The sequence below is a fragment of the Gymnoscopelus microlampas genome (assembly GCF_963454915.1).
Source record: "Gymnoscopelus microlampas genome assembly, chromosome: 10".
Taxonomy (NCBI): Eukaryota; Metazoa; Chordata; class Actinopteri; order Myctophiformes; family Myctophidae; genus Gymnoscopelus; species Gymnoscopelus microlampas.
The window spans coordinates 34,598,720-34,614,321 of record NC_139947.1 but is presented as its reverse complement, the minus strand read 5'-3'; the positions used below and the strand labels follow the sequence as shown (position 1 = coordinate 34,614,321).

The 15,602-nt window shown below is 40.7% G+C and overlaps 1 protein-coding gene across 1 annotated transcript; it reads right to left on the bottom strand.

Annotated features, from left to right (window-relative positions):
• Positions 1-4,589: 4,589 nt before the first annotated feature.
• pfkma (phosphofructokinase, muscle a) lies at positions 4,590-15,029 on the bottom strand. Its single transcript, XM_084069062.1, has 22 exons — positions 14,840-15,029; positions 13,588-13,661; positions 13,373-13,450; positions 12,517-12,706; positions 11,675-11,840; positions 11,482-11,526; positions 11,111-11,219; positions 10,508-10,603; positions 10,318-10,410; positions 9,590-9,715; positions 8,223-8,287; positions 8,047-8,110; positions 7,714-7,860; positions 7,343-7,413; positions 7,143-7,230; positions 6,822-6,974; positions 6,561-6,725; positions 6,392-6,453; positions 5,702-5,813; positions 5,507-5,606; positions 5,131-5,236; positions 4,590-4,862 (listed from the first exon to the last, which is right to left on the bottom strand). Exons 1-22 carry the CDS (start codon positions 14,925-14,927, stop codon positions 4,652-4,654), a joined length of 2,409 nt encoding a protein of 802 aa, XP_083925188.1. The 5' UTR covers positions 14,928-15,029; the 3' UTR covers positions 4,590-4,651.
• Positions 15,030-15,602: the final 573 nt, after the last annotated feature.

Here is a 15,602-nt window from a genome sequence, read left to right as displayed (position 1 = left end):
ATAAATGTGGAGAACTAAAAAGTTACATAGTAAAGGTAACGTACACCAATGGCTGTGGTTAGGTGCTGACTACTGAAAACAAACTTAAAAAGAAGAGAAAAGGCCCCTTGATAGTTCTTCTTCCTACCCAGGCATGATTGTCTGATCTGCATCATTGTTGGTGTGGCCTACATAAGAGTGTTTGTTACATTGCCATTTGTTAATTCTAAGGAAGGAGCATTCGAAAGTGAGTTGCGAGCCCCCGCTTTGTTTTTCTTGATTCTAAGGAAGGCCAGCAGGCCAAAATGTCAATTAACAAAACAAAAAATAGGTGTAAATAAATATTTCCTTCTGAAATTTAGTGGAGTAAAAGTTTAAAGTATCAGAAAATGGTAATACTCAAGCAAAGTACAATTACCTAAACTTGAGTAATTACTTTCCACCACTGCACCCAAGGCTATAATTAAATGCATTTTTTGTGTTTAATTGAATAATATGGTGTGGCTAATATGTGTTAACAGAGTTGGGGAAACAATTATCTTTATGAAGATACAGACTCATGTGATCCTGTCATGTTTGGTCAAACCTGAGACGCAAGAGAAATGGATAAGCCACTGAAAACACTAAACCACATCAACCCTAGCGAGATTAAGTGCAGAGGGAAATACTAGAAGACCTAGTATAGAGCCTGGGGAACTCCGGTAAACTAAGTAGGCGTATATAGGTTATAAGTGGTATGTCACTCATTAATCTAGAGTAAAATTATCTAAATCCTATTTGGTAAATTAGTGTAATAAATAAAGATTGCTCATTGTTAATGTTTGTTTTAATTGATAAGTTGAAAGCATTCGGTTTTGATAGTGCATCAATGAACTGGATCCTATATCTGGAGGGGAGAGAACAGGTGGTAGAAGTGAACGTAAACCCTGTCCTGCCCCCCCCCCCCCCCCCAGTGAGCTTCTGAGTTCCTCAAGGAAGCATGCTAGGGCCTTTATTGTTCCTAATATATGTGAACGACATGACATCAGCATGTGACTGCAATTTGTTGTTCGTGAATGACTCGGCTGTCTCGGCACTCCTGGTCTCGGGCAAGGACAAATTGCAGGTTGAAAAAGCCCTTAGCTCTGAACTTGTTAAAACCGACACCTGGCTCGCTGATAACAAACTATCATTACACCTGGGTAAAACTGAATCCATTCTCTTTGGGTCCAGAATGAACCTCTGCAAGGCCAAAGACTTTGTGGTCAAAGTGGGTGACAATGTTATTACAAGGAAATAAGAAATTACCTACCTGTTGTATTCTAGAGGAAACTCTTTCCAGTAAAAAAATGGCAAACTAGAAAATGTGCTCCTCGGAGCACAAGTCTCCGCCAGCAGACTTGTGTTGGGAATGTTGGGAATGTTCTAATTCTTATGTTCTAATTCTTACAAAAAATATAACATGTTACTGTGTCATAGTAACATGACACACTGTCTGTATAAGTGTCCTATCCGTCCTGTCTGTATAAGTGTCCTATCCGTCCTGTCTGTGTAAGTGTCCTATCCGTCCTGTCTGTGTAAGTGTCCTATCCGTCCTGTCTGTGTAAGTGTCCTATCCGTCCTGTCTGTGTAAGTGTCCTATCCGTCCTGTCTGTGTAAGTGTCCTATCCGTCCTGTCTGTGTAAGTGTCCTATCCGTCTTTTAATGTAACCACTAAATGTTAGCTTGCTGATGGCACTGATGTCACTTCGGAACGCGCACCGCAGCGCTCCGAAGTGAACATCTATTTATAGGCCGCTATACGTCATGCGTCTCACTAGCCAATTAGAGCACACTCTTTCAACGTATTGTCACGTGTCACGTGAGGCTTGACCAATGTTAGCTTGGCCGAGGGGGGGGGACGGAAAGTGAAAACATAGTCTCCTGGCGGAGACAATCAAGAAAGTCAACCAAAGAACAAGATTTTTGAGCAAGATCTACTCGTTGGTCAGGAATAAACTGAGGTCTGAGGACACTAGCTGAAGCACTCATCCAGTGTCACTTTGACTATGCATGCACCTCATGGTATCATAGCACCACTAAGGCATTAAAAACAAGGCTTTAGACATCCCAAAACAAACTGGTCAGGTTACTACTTGGCCTCATACCTAGAACTCGCCTAACCACTGCTCATTATGCTAGGGTGGGATAGTTCAGGGTAGAGGACAGAGTACAGCTACTTGCAATGGGCCTGGTCTTCAAGATACGCAATACTAAACGTTAACGTATGGTCTAACATTGCAGATAAGCTTAGGGGTTTGATTTAGGCTGTCCTTACACAGTGGTGTAACTTTGCACAGGTATGCATGGTGTTTGGCCATTGCTTTTTGTGGCTTTGTTGGTTCTTGGAGGGATGGGTGGGTTTGCTTATTATTTTCTTTTCTTTCATGTTTCAAGTATTTATTTATTCAATCAATCAATCAATGTTAAATGTTAAAAAAGCACAGTAACTTTTGAACAGTTTAAAATGTGTGATCCATTGTTCGGGGACAGCCAAGATGCACAGATGTAGTGGCTTGTGTTCATATTTTACTCAGGTAGCAACTTGTGCCTTTCATAGGCCCTTGAATTACCACACTTGGATACAGCTTATGTAGTAAATCTAATATAGAAATCAGATTTATTAATGTATAATGTGAACACACCTGATGATAAGGTATCTACCGATAAGACTTATTGCTTTAACAATGTGTCTGTTAATTTGACTTTTCTTTTTTCTTTTTTTTTCGGGACCCCAGGGTTTAACCAGTGTTTGCTGGATACCTGAGTGACATTGGAATTGATTACATTCATAATGGTCCCATTGAGAGCCCATTCCACTGTTACCCACCTGACAGATGTGTGAAGGTTGAACTCTTGCATGCAGTGCATAAATGGCAGCTGTTAAATGTACTACTTTTCATTACTTCCATACAAAACATGATACATTATCTTATCAGCCCAAGTAAATACTTACTTCAGACTGTGAAGGACAGACAGGAATAACACACACCATGTCATATTGTATGAAACATTGGTATTGCACTGTATAAATCCCATTTATTTATGTTTTTCTTACCTGCACACAGTTGTTATATCAACTGTATCTAGTGATATGACTTTAGCAATATCAGCCTCTAGAAAGGTGTGCTCTGCAGAGCGCAGATCTGCCAGCAGTCGCTTTTGAAATAAGCTTGTAAATTAACTGTGCTCTTACTTCAGTGCTTCATATCTCTGTCTATTTGTGTTGCAGGCCGCGTGCACATGCGTACGTTTGTCTGTGTGCTTTGTGTGGGTCGCTGTGTGTGTCGTCTGAGGAATTGTGAAACTGCTTGCGTGGAGCTCATAACTCTAAATTAAAGATAGAATCAATGATGTCAGCAACACAGACATACCTGTATGTGTAGGCCTACAGTACAGTAGCTGATAGAAGCACTTACATTACATGAACGGGGACATCACAGGCCTCTCCTTCCTGTTGTAGTGTGGAGGAACGGTAGGTCTGCAGTAATGCATTCACAAAAATATGAAATAACAGCTGTTGATGGATTGGAAAAATATCGGGGAGGCCTACTGGCACTGATTGGTCCAGCAGTTTGCAAGATTAGCCACGAACACACATACAGACAGATGCACAGGCATGAAAACATATCTCGCCCGCCCTGATAAAACATATCTCGCCCGTCCTGATGACAAATAACGGTCCTGGTTCCTGCAATGACTATCCCATACCCACTTTGGATGCTGTTTGGCTGAGAGCGTAGTTTCAGTGTCCAATTCTGACTCACTGTTTCTAACAATCACACCTATCCTGTTTACCATGCATTGCAGCCCAAAGCATACAGCTAAAAGGTGGCAGAAGGTCAAGCCTTCTAGGACAGGTTTTGTCTGTACACATGTCTAAAGTACTCTGTATATATCTGTCTCCTCAAAAGTAGACCAGTCACAACTTATGCCGCTACATACACGGCACCACAAAACAGAACCACTGCGACACAGTCTGCACCAGAAAATGCAAAAAGTTAAATTAAAAGTTCAATCATACTGTAGTTGAAAATCTGCACATGTAAAAAAAAAAAAAAAAAAAAAACATTTTTTTAGTTGCACCAATGTTGATCTTGTGAAGTACTTTTGTACTTATAGATGAAGCGTTTATAAAGATTTCTAGTTCCACCACTAGGTGTGACATACTACCCATTAGCTGCTGTGTGTATGTGGAACGCTGTGTAGAAGGTTTTTTTGCCACTGAACACTGCAATGTGATTTTTTTAATAAACTGCTCATATTGTAACTATTGATAGCTAAAGATGAAAGACATGGAGGCCATGTTGAAGAATAGTCTTGTTTAGTTAGAAATATGTTATTTTAGCAACACTGTTGTATGACAAAGTATAAATTAGACTACACTCAAGCTCGCCTTTACTTGAGTGCAGCCCATTTAAGAGTTGGTGTGCTGTATGTAACTTTATGTCCTTTTTGTGTGTGAATACTTCAGGTACCGTTAGGTACTATATGAAAAGTGAGAAGTTTAGCGGAGAGGTCTTCCACCTCTCTGCAAGTTTCACATTTTGAATTCCAGTGAATACGATTTAGGAAAGAAGGAAAAGAGATAATGAAATTTAGCGATACACCTTTTAATCTTTTTTCCATTCACGCAAGAAGCTGGTCAAAAATCTTATTCCAACTGCTCCTTGGGATACAATTGTTCTTCTGCCTTCTTGTGAAGAACCTTTTCTTCTGTCTTCGAAGGCACCACATGTGATCTCTTCTTGATCACATGCTCCATCTCATGGTGTTCACTTGTGTCCAGCTTGATGTTGTACTTGGCCAGGATCTTCATGATGGGCCTGATCTTCAGCCACCACTGGTTTTTGGGGATGCGGTGCCTGTGACCGACAGAAGAGGGGGACAAACATTTCAATTAACCACATGAACCATAGCAACTGTATTGTGGACATGTCATAATCGGCAAACATTCTGTGAAAATAGGCAAACATTTCACGTTACGGCTATTTCTGCTATTTGATGGACAACAAAGTATATATAGGGTTAAGTGTTTATTTATAAGAATCTTGCATTGGATTTTGCTAATTTATAATACATACAAAATACAAAAGTATAGTATTTCAGAGTGAACAGATATGTAAGTCTTACTCAATGTCGGTCTCTGCTTTCAGGTCAGCAAGAGGCTGGAAGGTGAGAGACCTCTTCTTCATGCCCAGGACACAGGCTGAGTCTGGGGTGTTAGCGAAGATACGGCCTAAAGGACAAAGGAGGCAAATGGTTAATTGAACAGTAGCACTGCGTATACCACTATCAAACATGACACATAGTGTTAAGCAAGATGATGATGTCATCAAAATCACCAAGGATAAAAAGAAAACAACAGCACCACACAATAAAGTCAAAGAAGGCCTAATTCTGTCATGGTCCTCCTGTATCATTACCTTTTAAAATCACTGAGTGGCAGAATCTCTCTTTGTGTAGAAGTAGATTTTGTAAAATGCAGGTATTCTAAAGATCAACATACCATGTCTGTAGCAATCCTTCAGTTTATCAGTCAGCCACATGACAGACTTGGCTCCCATCTTTGTGGCAAAGTTTCTGTCAAAAGGCGTTGGTGTTCCACCCTGTGGGAGACAAATGACATGAGTTGTACGTGTGACTTATCATATTATAATGTTTAGAAAAAGTTCTAGTAAAAACAACTAGACAATTATCAAACCTGTTGCATGTGTCCCAGGACATTCTTGCGGCAGTCAAAGACGCCCTTGCCTTCTTCTGAATACAGGTTGAAGATAAAGTCAGTGGTGTAGTTGGCATTGCAGTTCTCATTCCTGTCCGTGGATGATTGGGAGAGATTATTGTAATAATATAATTAATATATGACAGGAACCAACATCCACTTTAATATAAAAAAAAAGGTCCTGCGTTGTTAGCTCTACTAAGATCTGTTCAGCATAATAGAAATTGACAGTGAATATTTCAGGGACCACCACGTTTATCATCAAATTGAAGTCACCAGAATGTGATTCTGTGGGTTCGTTAAGTCCCACTCAGCATAACAAAAACAACAACAAAAACATTACTGCACTTCCGAGACACAAATGAAAAATACTTGTATAGCATAATAAGACAAGCTCACACAAGACAAGCTTGTATAGCATAATAAGAACAGTCACTAGATCCTAATAATTTTCCAGTTGAGAATACAGAGTATTACAAATCAAATTTTCTCATTTCAAAGTTTAGAAGCTAATATTACGATTATGCATACTGTTTTTCTATGTAAGTGGGAAAGGGCCCTGATCTCGGCGTGAAGCAGAATAATGCGGATGTTCCTTGTAGGCTATAAAAACGGAGAATCTGAATTCATATTGATGAATTCTACGGATGAAAAGTAGATGAATCTAACCTGAGAATCAAACCTCTCTTCACTGTTGTCTTCATCTTCTCCAAAAGGTGCTCCACGTTTTGCTGTAAAACAAATCCATTGATCATGAGTGTGAAACACTCATACTGATACTAGCTCCAATGGAAATTGATGAATAAAGTGTCTGGTGCCTCAAAGGACATCATCTCACCTCCAAGTCCTTAATTGAAAACTTCTCTTCATAAATGTAGGCAGCATCAGCTCCTGAAGCCAGGCCTGCCATGGTGGATAGGTAGCCACAGTATCCACCCATTGTCTCAATGAGGAACACGCGACGCTTGGTGCCAGCTGCAGACTGTTTGATTCTGTCACAAGTCTGTGGCAAAACATAGAAAATGTGTTTAGGTCATATTGCATAGTTTGTGTGTGCGCGCGTGCATTGTTTGCACCTGTGCATTGTTGCAATACGTGCCTCTACGATGCAGTTGAGGGCAGTGTCAGCGCCAATGCTGAAGTCACTACCAGGGACATTGTTGGAGACGGTGGCGGGGATAACCACCATAGGAATGCACAGCTCCTCGTATTTCTCCCTAGCCTGGACCAGCTCCAGACCGCCCAAAAAGGCCTACAAAGCAAAAGAAGAGAGGCAGAAGATGAATTTGTGTGGGTTTTATAAAGCAGGAAATGAAGGTCACAGGCTACCACTGTGAAATTAATTACATTTTCTTAATATAGAGCGAGATTAAGTGATGTTCAATCATCCCATGCATCAAGATGCTGATGTTGATCTTACCTCAAAACCACCAATAATCACCAAAGCATGAATATTGTGCTTGGCAATGTTCAGGCTGATTTCCTCCATCAATGTACCTGTCAGAGATCTTTGGACAAAAGTTAAAAGACAACATCAAAAACATTAGAGGCAGTACAACAGCAGATTTCTTTTTCTAACCAAGCTGTAAGGAAATTAGTTGAACAGATGACGTTTATCACCTCTTTGTGCCCAGCATGGAACCTCCCTTTCCAATCCAACCACTCACTCCAGTCCAGGTGATGGGCTCAATCTGTGGAGATTGAAAATGATTAAGCATAATACAAATAGTAATACAACTAAACAAAATATTAAATATACATTTTATAGTCGTTAATAGTAGCAAATAATAATAATATCACAATGTCACAATTAAAATTGCCTACATAAATGTAACAGAGCCTGTGAGTTACAGTAAAATCCTTATCATGAATCAAACGGTGTACAGTACAATCGGAACCAAATGGACCATATTGGTCTATTGGGACTTTACGGTGTAGATGTTGTGGGTCATCAGGTGTGTTAATTAGAGAAGGCAGCGGAGTACACACACCTTTCCATGAGCGAGACCATCAAAGCCATCGTGGACAGCCAGCATGGTGTGTCCCTGAAGGAGACCCATCCTCACAGCTGCACGGACAGCAGCGTTCATACCAGCACAGGGAGCACCAACATTGACAATGGCTACATTGATGTTGCTCTGGTGGGGAGGGGCAGAGACATGCATATAAGTTCTCTCTTGTGAGGTTGTGGGTGCACCATTTTGATGGGTCCTTTGTTCACGATCCACTCAGTCATGAAGTATAATTTTCAATAATTTGCTAAAAAACAACAACTATGATACAAGAATTCCATCTTTATGGTTTAATCTGTTGATGTTCCTCACCTTAACATCTGGAGGGTTGAGGTGGGCCAGCAGCTTGTATGTGTTCCAGTTGTTCTCGAAGCTCCTGCTCATCACAATTATGGTGCCATGTTAGTGTTTGATGATCATTGAAAAAATTAAGGTGGTTTGACAAACCAATAGAATATAGAAATTAAATATAAATGATTATTACTTACTTTCCCCTCAGCTTGATTGCATCTTCAAATCTGCCCTCATGCATGGCAGCAGTGACATCCTTGGTCTATCAAAGAGAGAGAGAGAGAGAGAGAGAGAGAGAGAGAGAGAGAGAGAGAGAGAGAGAGAGAGGATTGTTAGTGGGAGAAAGAGAGAGATTCCCTGATACTTGTAATACTATATTGGGCATGTCTTTATAGGCGAACACTTTAAAAACGTTTCAAATTATTTTCGGCACGACACCTTTGTACAACAAAGTATAAATCAATGGTTTATGGACCATACCGAGGTCAATACATTTCATTTCTATTCACAGTTAGTTAGTTAGTTAGTTAAAGTTTATTTCGGTCACAACACATTTAACATCTCGTTCAATACAAACAAAACAATTAAAAACAAAAACAAAGCAGCACGAGACTGCCAGGCCGATAAGGTGTAGGCTGAAGCTTTAATTGCATAATAACATAATAATAATAATCCTTGAAACAAAGACAATATTTCTACACTTTAAATAATTACATAATAAATAATTACACATCACTATAATAATGACTGTACCACTTTCTCCTCTGTCTCTTTCTTGTCAATATGTAGACACCAGTGTCTCTTTCTTATCAATATGTAGACACCAGTGTCTTTTGTTGAGATTCTGGATTCCCCATCTTTAAACTGATCCGGTAACTTTGATTGGTGCAGGGCTGAGCATGGATCAAATTGTAAATATCATTATTTATTTAGTTCACTGCAGATAGTCTACATATTAAATTAAAAAAAACTCATTAACGCTTAAATTCTATTAATTCTTTCAATGGACTAAAATCTATTTTATTTGATGGCTTTCCTGCCCTGGCATTTGGCCTTTGTGCCCTCAAAAAATGGACAACATCAAAGGCCAAGTGGCCTAGCCCCTAAAATTATGAAATTCCAGGCCTGCTTCAATCAGTCTTTTTTCTCCAGGGATTATTTTTGGCTTCCTCAAAAATCAAGCAAACTATGGTATGCTTTTGAAAGCGATCTGCGCTCTGCAGTAATGTCAAGTAAACCGTAAGTCGTCGTCAATGGACTAAACATGTCAGACCGCCGGTATGGTGGTACAGTGTAAATCCTCTTAACCACTTAAACCCTAAATACTTCATTGCCCAGAGTCCCCCAGGGGTCTATAGGCCCCCTCCCCTTTTTCCTCTACATTATCTTTGCCGAAAATAGCCCATCTACAAACTCACAACTTGTAGATCTGCTATTTTCACAGAATATTCGCCCCACATTGGGGACACTAGGACTCATGTGGTTAAAGGACGTGATCAAAATTAATCCTGTAGATGGTAAATGGTAAAAATTAAAGTGAATAGCACAAAATCCGGCAACATACCACTTGCACACATTCCATGAGGGGCAGTCTGACGGCTTGGTTTCCTGACAGGCTGACAACAGCAGCAGGGGTTTCTGGGGTGGCCTCAAGCAGTGCCATCACAGCTTCCACACCCATTCTGCTGCCCTACACGACACAGTACACACAAAACACAATGTTAGACTTTCAAGAATGTATGAATTTGTCAGTGATGGAAGAAGTATTCACATTTTTGACTGAAGTAAAAGTATCAATACCCTATTGTATAAATAGTCTGTTACAAGTACAAGTTTGGCATTCAAAATGTACCTGAGTAAAAGTACAAAAGTGTTGGCATCAAAATATACTTAAAGTACCAAAAGTAAAAGTATTCATTATGCAGAATGTCCTATTTCACACGTTTTCTTGTAGATCCTCTATTTTCAAATTGCCAAAGTATATATACAGGTATGAAGTGGTTTTGTAATAATAATCAAAATCTACAAAGTAACTAGTAACTAGAGTTTTCAAATAATTGTAGTTGTGTAGTAGTAGTAAAAGTGTAGTAAAAGTACAATATTTGCCTTTGAGATGTAGTGGAGTAGAAGTAATATTATAGAAAATTGGAAGTACTCCAGTAAAGTAAAAATACCTCAAACTTGTACAGTACTTGAGTAAATGTACATAGCTACTATCCACCACTGGAATTTGTGTGAGTGCATGTATTTGGAGATGTCTTTATGTTCTGTGATTCTTGAGGGGAATCTTACCAGGATTCTGTCGAAAGCAGAGGGAGTGCCACCTCTCTGCACATGTCCAAGAACTGTGATGCGAGTATCAAAGCCGAGCTTATCAGTAACCAACTAGATACATCCAAAACAAGAAAAGCATAACTGTCGGTTATTATTTATACAACATGGAATCTAATGCTCTACCATATTGGCACAGGCAGCGGCTCACCGTTTTGATCTGCTCAGAAGTAATTGGTGAGCCATCTTTGGCAATGGCACCCTCTGCAACAATGATCACATTCAGACGACAACCCCTGGCCCTTTGCTAAAAGTTCAGAATAAATAAGAGAAAATTACATTTCATGGATTTCATGTTTCATAAATGTGATATGCATGTGTGAGAAGTTGCAATTAACCACTTAAACCCTATACTAATTCAACAGGGTACCCCAGGACTCTATACTAGGCCCTCCCCTGTTCTCGCTCAGGACGTTCATCCCATATGCCTAATCTTATTAGCCTGTTTTTTAAGCATTTAAAAAAAGTGAAAATAGTCAATCTACAAGCTCACAACGTGTTGATGTAGATCAGCTATTTTCACTATTTACAAATGTTTTTCAAAAGATTAGGCATAAGGGATAAGGCGCTGTGCAAAATAGGGCCCCAAATGTCTTCACCGAAAATAGCCAATCTACAAGCTAAAACACGTTGTGGTGTGATGTGTTGTGAGCTTGTAGATCTGCTATTTTCGCCAAATGTTTGCGACACTGTGTGGTGGTTAAAACAGCTCGGCTGGACCCTTTATTGTCTTTATTAGTAAACTGAAACGTACCTCTGCCAGCCTCCTGCACAAGTGCTCCTCCCAGAGATCCTCTGGGGGCATCTCTGGAATGAACACCCAGTCAGCACCGCAGGCCAAGGCTGTCACCAGGGCCAGGTAACTGCCACAGAAAACACAGGTGTTTTGCGAACAGATATACAGTGCATGAAATGTTTTTCTTACTGTACATACTACATACATAAGGGTCTGATGATAATACAAACACAACTACCGGACAGAGCATCCTCAATAAAAATGTGAAGTGTTCATTTGCACTTTCAGAGTTAAATTAACACACAATCTGTGTAAAAACATATTTTTTGTACACAGATTTGTACACAGAGTACAAAGATAGAAGCAAATGCACAAACACACATACTGACCCACAGTGTCTTCCCATCACTTCCAGGATAAATGTCCTCTGGTGGCTGTGGATAAATGAAAGTTGATTGTTAAGGGAGACAAAGAGCGAACCATTTGCCCAGGTAAATGTGTGCATTGAGCTGTATGCATTGAGCTGCATTCAAATCCTCTAAATGTTTGTAAGTGTTGAGTATGCGGTGGTGTCTCTCTTACCTCTGTGCGGTCGTGGTGATAGCATCTACTACCTCCATGATGCGGTGCAGAGCGGAGTCGGTGCCAATCGTCATGTCAGTGCCACAGAAGTCGTTGTCAATGGAGCCAACCATGCCCACGATGTTCAGGTGAGAAGATAGCTTGGCTTCTTCGGCGGTAATTTTACCTGGAAGAAAATGTACTGCATTAGTGGCAGCAGTGAGGTACGTTTATGCTTGTTGTCTGAATGCAGTACAAAGATGTCAAACAAGGGCCCAGACAGCTGGCGTAGCGGTCCGGGCACCTAGGCTCAATGTCGCCTGACAGCGCGTCGCCGGTTCGAGTCCCGATCCCGACGGCCTTTTGCTGCGTGTCACTCCCCATCTCTCTCTCCCCATTTCCTGTCAACCTACTGTACTATCAATGAAGGCATAAAAAGCCCCCCCAAAAAAACTTTTTAAAAAAGATCCAAGAAGTCCAACAAGCATGGTGGCAGGGGACTGATATTAGTCACTTGAACCCTAGCGTCCCTATTCTGGGGGGGTCTACAAGCTCACAATGCGTCACGTTGTGATGTGTTGTCAGCTTTAGATCTGCCATTTTCAGTGAAGATATTTAGTGTAGAGAGAAAAAGGAGGGGGCCTAGTATAGACCCCTGGAGGACTCCGGTCAACGAAGTATATAGGGTTTAACATAAGTTTTGTACAGAATAGATTTTATGTTTTTGATTACATTGTTTTCAAGGTCTTTAACCACCACAACCTAGGGTCAGGGTAAGGACATAAGGTATCATACAAGGCCCTTAGCAGTTCCAGGATTCAGGACCCATAGCCTATTCCCTGCTCACCCAGTCTGTCGCTCACCGTCTTTGAGCAAGTCAGCCAGCAGCCCGCTCCACTCAGTCCTGAACTCATCGGCACCAGTCAGACTGCCGTCACCGCCAATCACACACAGGTTGGTGATGCCCAGCTTCACCAGGTTGCAGGCTCCCTTCGTACGGCCCTCTCTGGTACGGAAATCCTTGCTGCGGGCACTGCCAATGACAGTGCCTCCCTGGTGCATAATTAAAAGGCGATGTGGGGATGTAGTTATTAAACCATTTACTGATCACACAGATAGAAGGCAGGGAAGGGAGTGAAACACAATGTAAATACTATGAATCAATATTTACTGCTGGAGGATTCTGTTGTCCTGTTAAGCTTTGTAGTGGGGCGTACATCAAGCTAACATTACAACAATGAACATTTATGCCGATTCGGTTTTATAGAAGCCCGATTAACAAGAGTGTTTACACAACATACTGTGAGTGCTTACGAAGGAAGCTGTAAAATTACATGCTGGCAAGTTTAACACACTGGTGAAACTGAACTCTTGCTGCCCACCCTTTGCCGTTCTTAAACAACACCAATGACTTGATTTAAGTGGGCATCACAAGCTTTGAATATGTGTGCCCTCCCCTGTTGACTTAGCCGGCCACTAAATATAGAAATGATCTTTCCCATGTCCCATTCTCATGTGATCAGATTTTGTAAAGCCAGGAGAATACATGCGCATAATACCTTCTCAACCACGAGGAATAAACAAGATGCAATGCAACAGGTAAACATGCTTTTTGTCCCTGTACATAAATTATGTTATTAGATAGTTCAGGTTCAGGGTGTGCTGCATGGTATATTTCTCTGTCTCTCTGCATGTTTGATTTATAGTGGCCACACTCACCAGCTGCAGCATCATGGACACACTCTCCCATGTTGCGAGGCGAATGTGGTCTCCGCCATCCACCAGCCCTTGGTAGCCCTACAGTACATAGCACACCAAAGCCCCATTAACATCAATGTGGTAATGCAGTGAGGATACCAATCTGTACCAATGTGGTCTATTTATTTGAAAAAAATATTATTCATATTATAATACAATGTTATTTGTAATTATACCTCATGAACAAAGTAGACTTTGGCTCCTGTGTAGAGACCAACGCGGACTGCAGCCCTCACAGCTGCGTTCATGCCTGTGATAAACAATGGGATTTTGGAGCTTGGTCAGTGATGATTAAGCTTTAAGATACAATAATATAAGACATTTGTGTGAAAGACTAAGTTGTATAAAGTTCAACAATGAATACAGTGTAGGCCTACACAGCTCGATGATCCTCGATCACCCGATCACCACTGTATAATGATAATGAATTTATTTATATAGAACATTTCCAGACATAGTCACAAAGTGCTTCACAGAGCAGGATAAAAGGAACAACATGATAAGCATTGGAGATAAACTACAGATCAGTGAATAAAACACACAGTAGGCACAAAAAGGAGTTTTAGAAGATGACACTGATTTTGCACTATCTAATGCAGATATGGTATAGGACAGTAGAATGTATTTAACCTTTCAGTGACCTGACCTATATGTGTCATATCAAATAGCCATAGGAAAGTACAGAAAGTACTGCTACGGCCTGTCTGTGCGCCACATCACCCCTGGATGTTTGGTACACTAAAGGCCAGAGTGTACGTTTTGTGTTGTGGCAGTATGGTATGGATGGGCTCTTGTTTCACCAGATAACAGCTGTAGGAAGGGGCTGGCCTATCCTTCATTCCAGAAAAAGGTCATTGCCGCTAAACTTAGCCCCAAAGAAGTTCAAGAAGGGGAGACAAGGGGGAAATAGACCTTCCATTCAAATGTTTTGGGTTACGTTTGGAATGATCTGGCAATGATGCCACAAGGCAAGATGAAAGGAAGTTGGCTATGGAACTTCAATCAGAGCAGTTGATTTGCTACTGCAGCTTTTGTTAGCTTTCAAGTCTTACAAAGGTAAACATGGTCTTTTTTTTAAGATAGCATTATGATGCTCCCAGTGAATTTCACCCTACTTTTGGAGGTGATTTGCTTAATCATGTTTAAAGACATATAATGCAGTCTACAATAATGTATGTTGATGGCAATATCACTCCAGAGAATACATGTCCTCTTTGTCAGATCATTGCAATATCCATCCAGCACTATTATCTGCCCTTCAAACAGATCACTCTAGGCATCATGTAAAATCATATTCCTTGTGCTTTTAGTACTTTCTTTAAATGTCATTCAGGCAAACTATTTATCCATGAGTGTACCACATGTGCTCTGAAGCCTGGAGAGGCTTGGTTTATTATTTATCAACCTCAGTTACAATTTTTGACTTACCTTGGGCATCACCTCCAGATGTTAGCACGGCAATGGAACGACCAACACCCATTTTGGTGGGGTCCATAGTTTCGTGATGATGGTCCATAGTCTTGGGGTATCTGGAGGAACCAGACAGACTGGTAGCTCGAAGAAAGGAAAAGACAAGGGGAAGGACACTTCCTTCGCTCTCACTGCTTCTCAAAGCAGTGACTGATGGAGACTCAGGCTTTATAGGCGACTGTTGCTGATCCTGCTCATGCCCCCCTCAATCCACCACGCCCCCCACCCCCCCTTGACACATTCTACCAGTCACTGAACTAAATATACTCTACACTACAACCACCTACAGTGGACACTTACACAACAGGATAGGATATACAGTGAACATACAGTATGTGCACAATTTCTACACCATTTTTTAAATACTTTCTAACTGTTAGCCTAATTGTATAATGCACATAAAACGGTATAACTTTATAACACCTTTTTATTTAATTTTATTTGTAAACAAGAAATACATAACATTTTATACCTACCATAGAATTCCCCATAAACAAGAATGAAGGATCTTAAGGAAGATGCCCTTTACCATGTAGTTACTCAACTGCAACAGTGTATCATATTTACGGAACACAGCTGTAATGCCACACCTACCGGTATGCTACAACAGTATAAGGATACAGTGTCCCTCACAGCAGGGTACATGATGCTCCTATGTGCCGCCTTTTTACATGAACATTTGATTAGGATTCCACAAGAGAACCTAAGGGGTGTAACGATA

Excerpts from the sequence above, each read along its gene's own strand:
- pfkma (XM_084069062.1), bottom strand. The coding sequence starts at position 14,927 with ATGGACCATCATCACGAAACTATGGACCCCACCAAAATGGGTGTTGGT. Across the intron at positions 11,220-11,481 it reads GTGATGGGAAGACACTGTGG|TTACCTGGCCCTGGTGACAG; the intron begins GTCAGTATGTGT and ends TTTCTGTGGCAG. Across the intron at positions 7,414-7,713 it reads ATGGTCTCGCTCATGGAAAG|ATTGAGCCCATCACCTGGAC; the intron begins GTGTGTGTACTC and ends CAATCTCCACAG.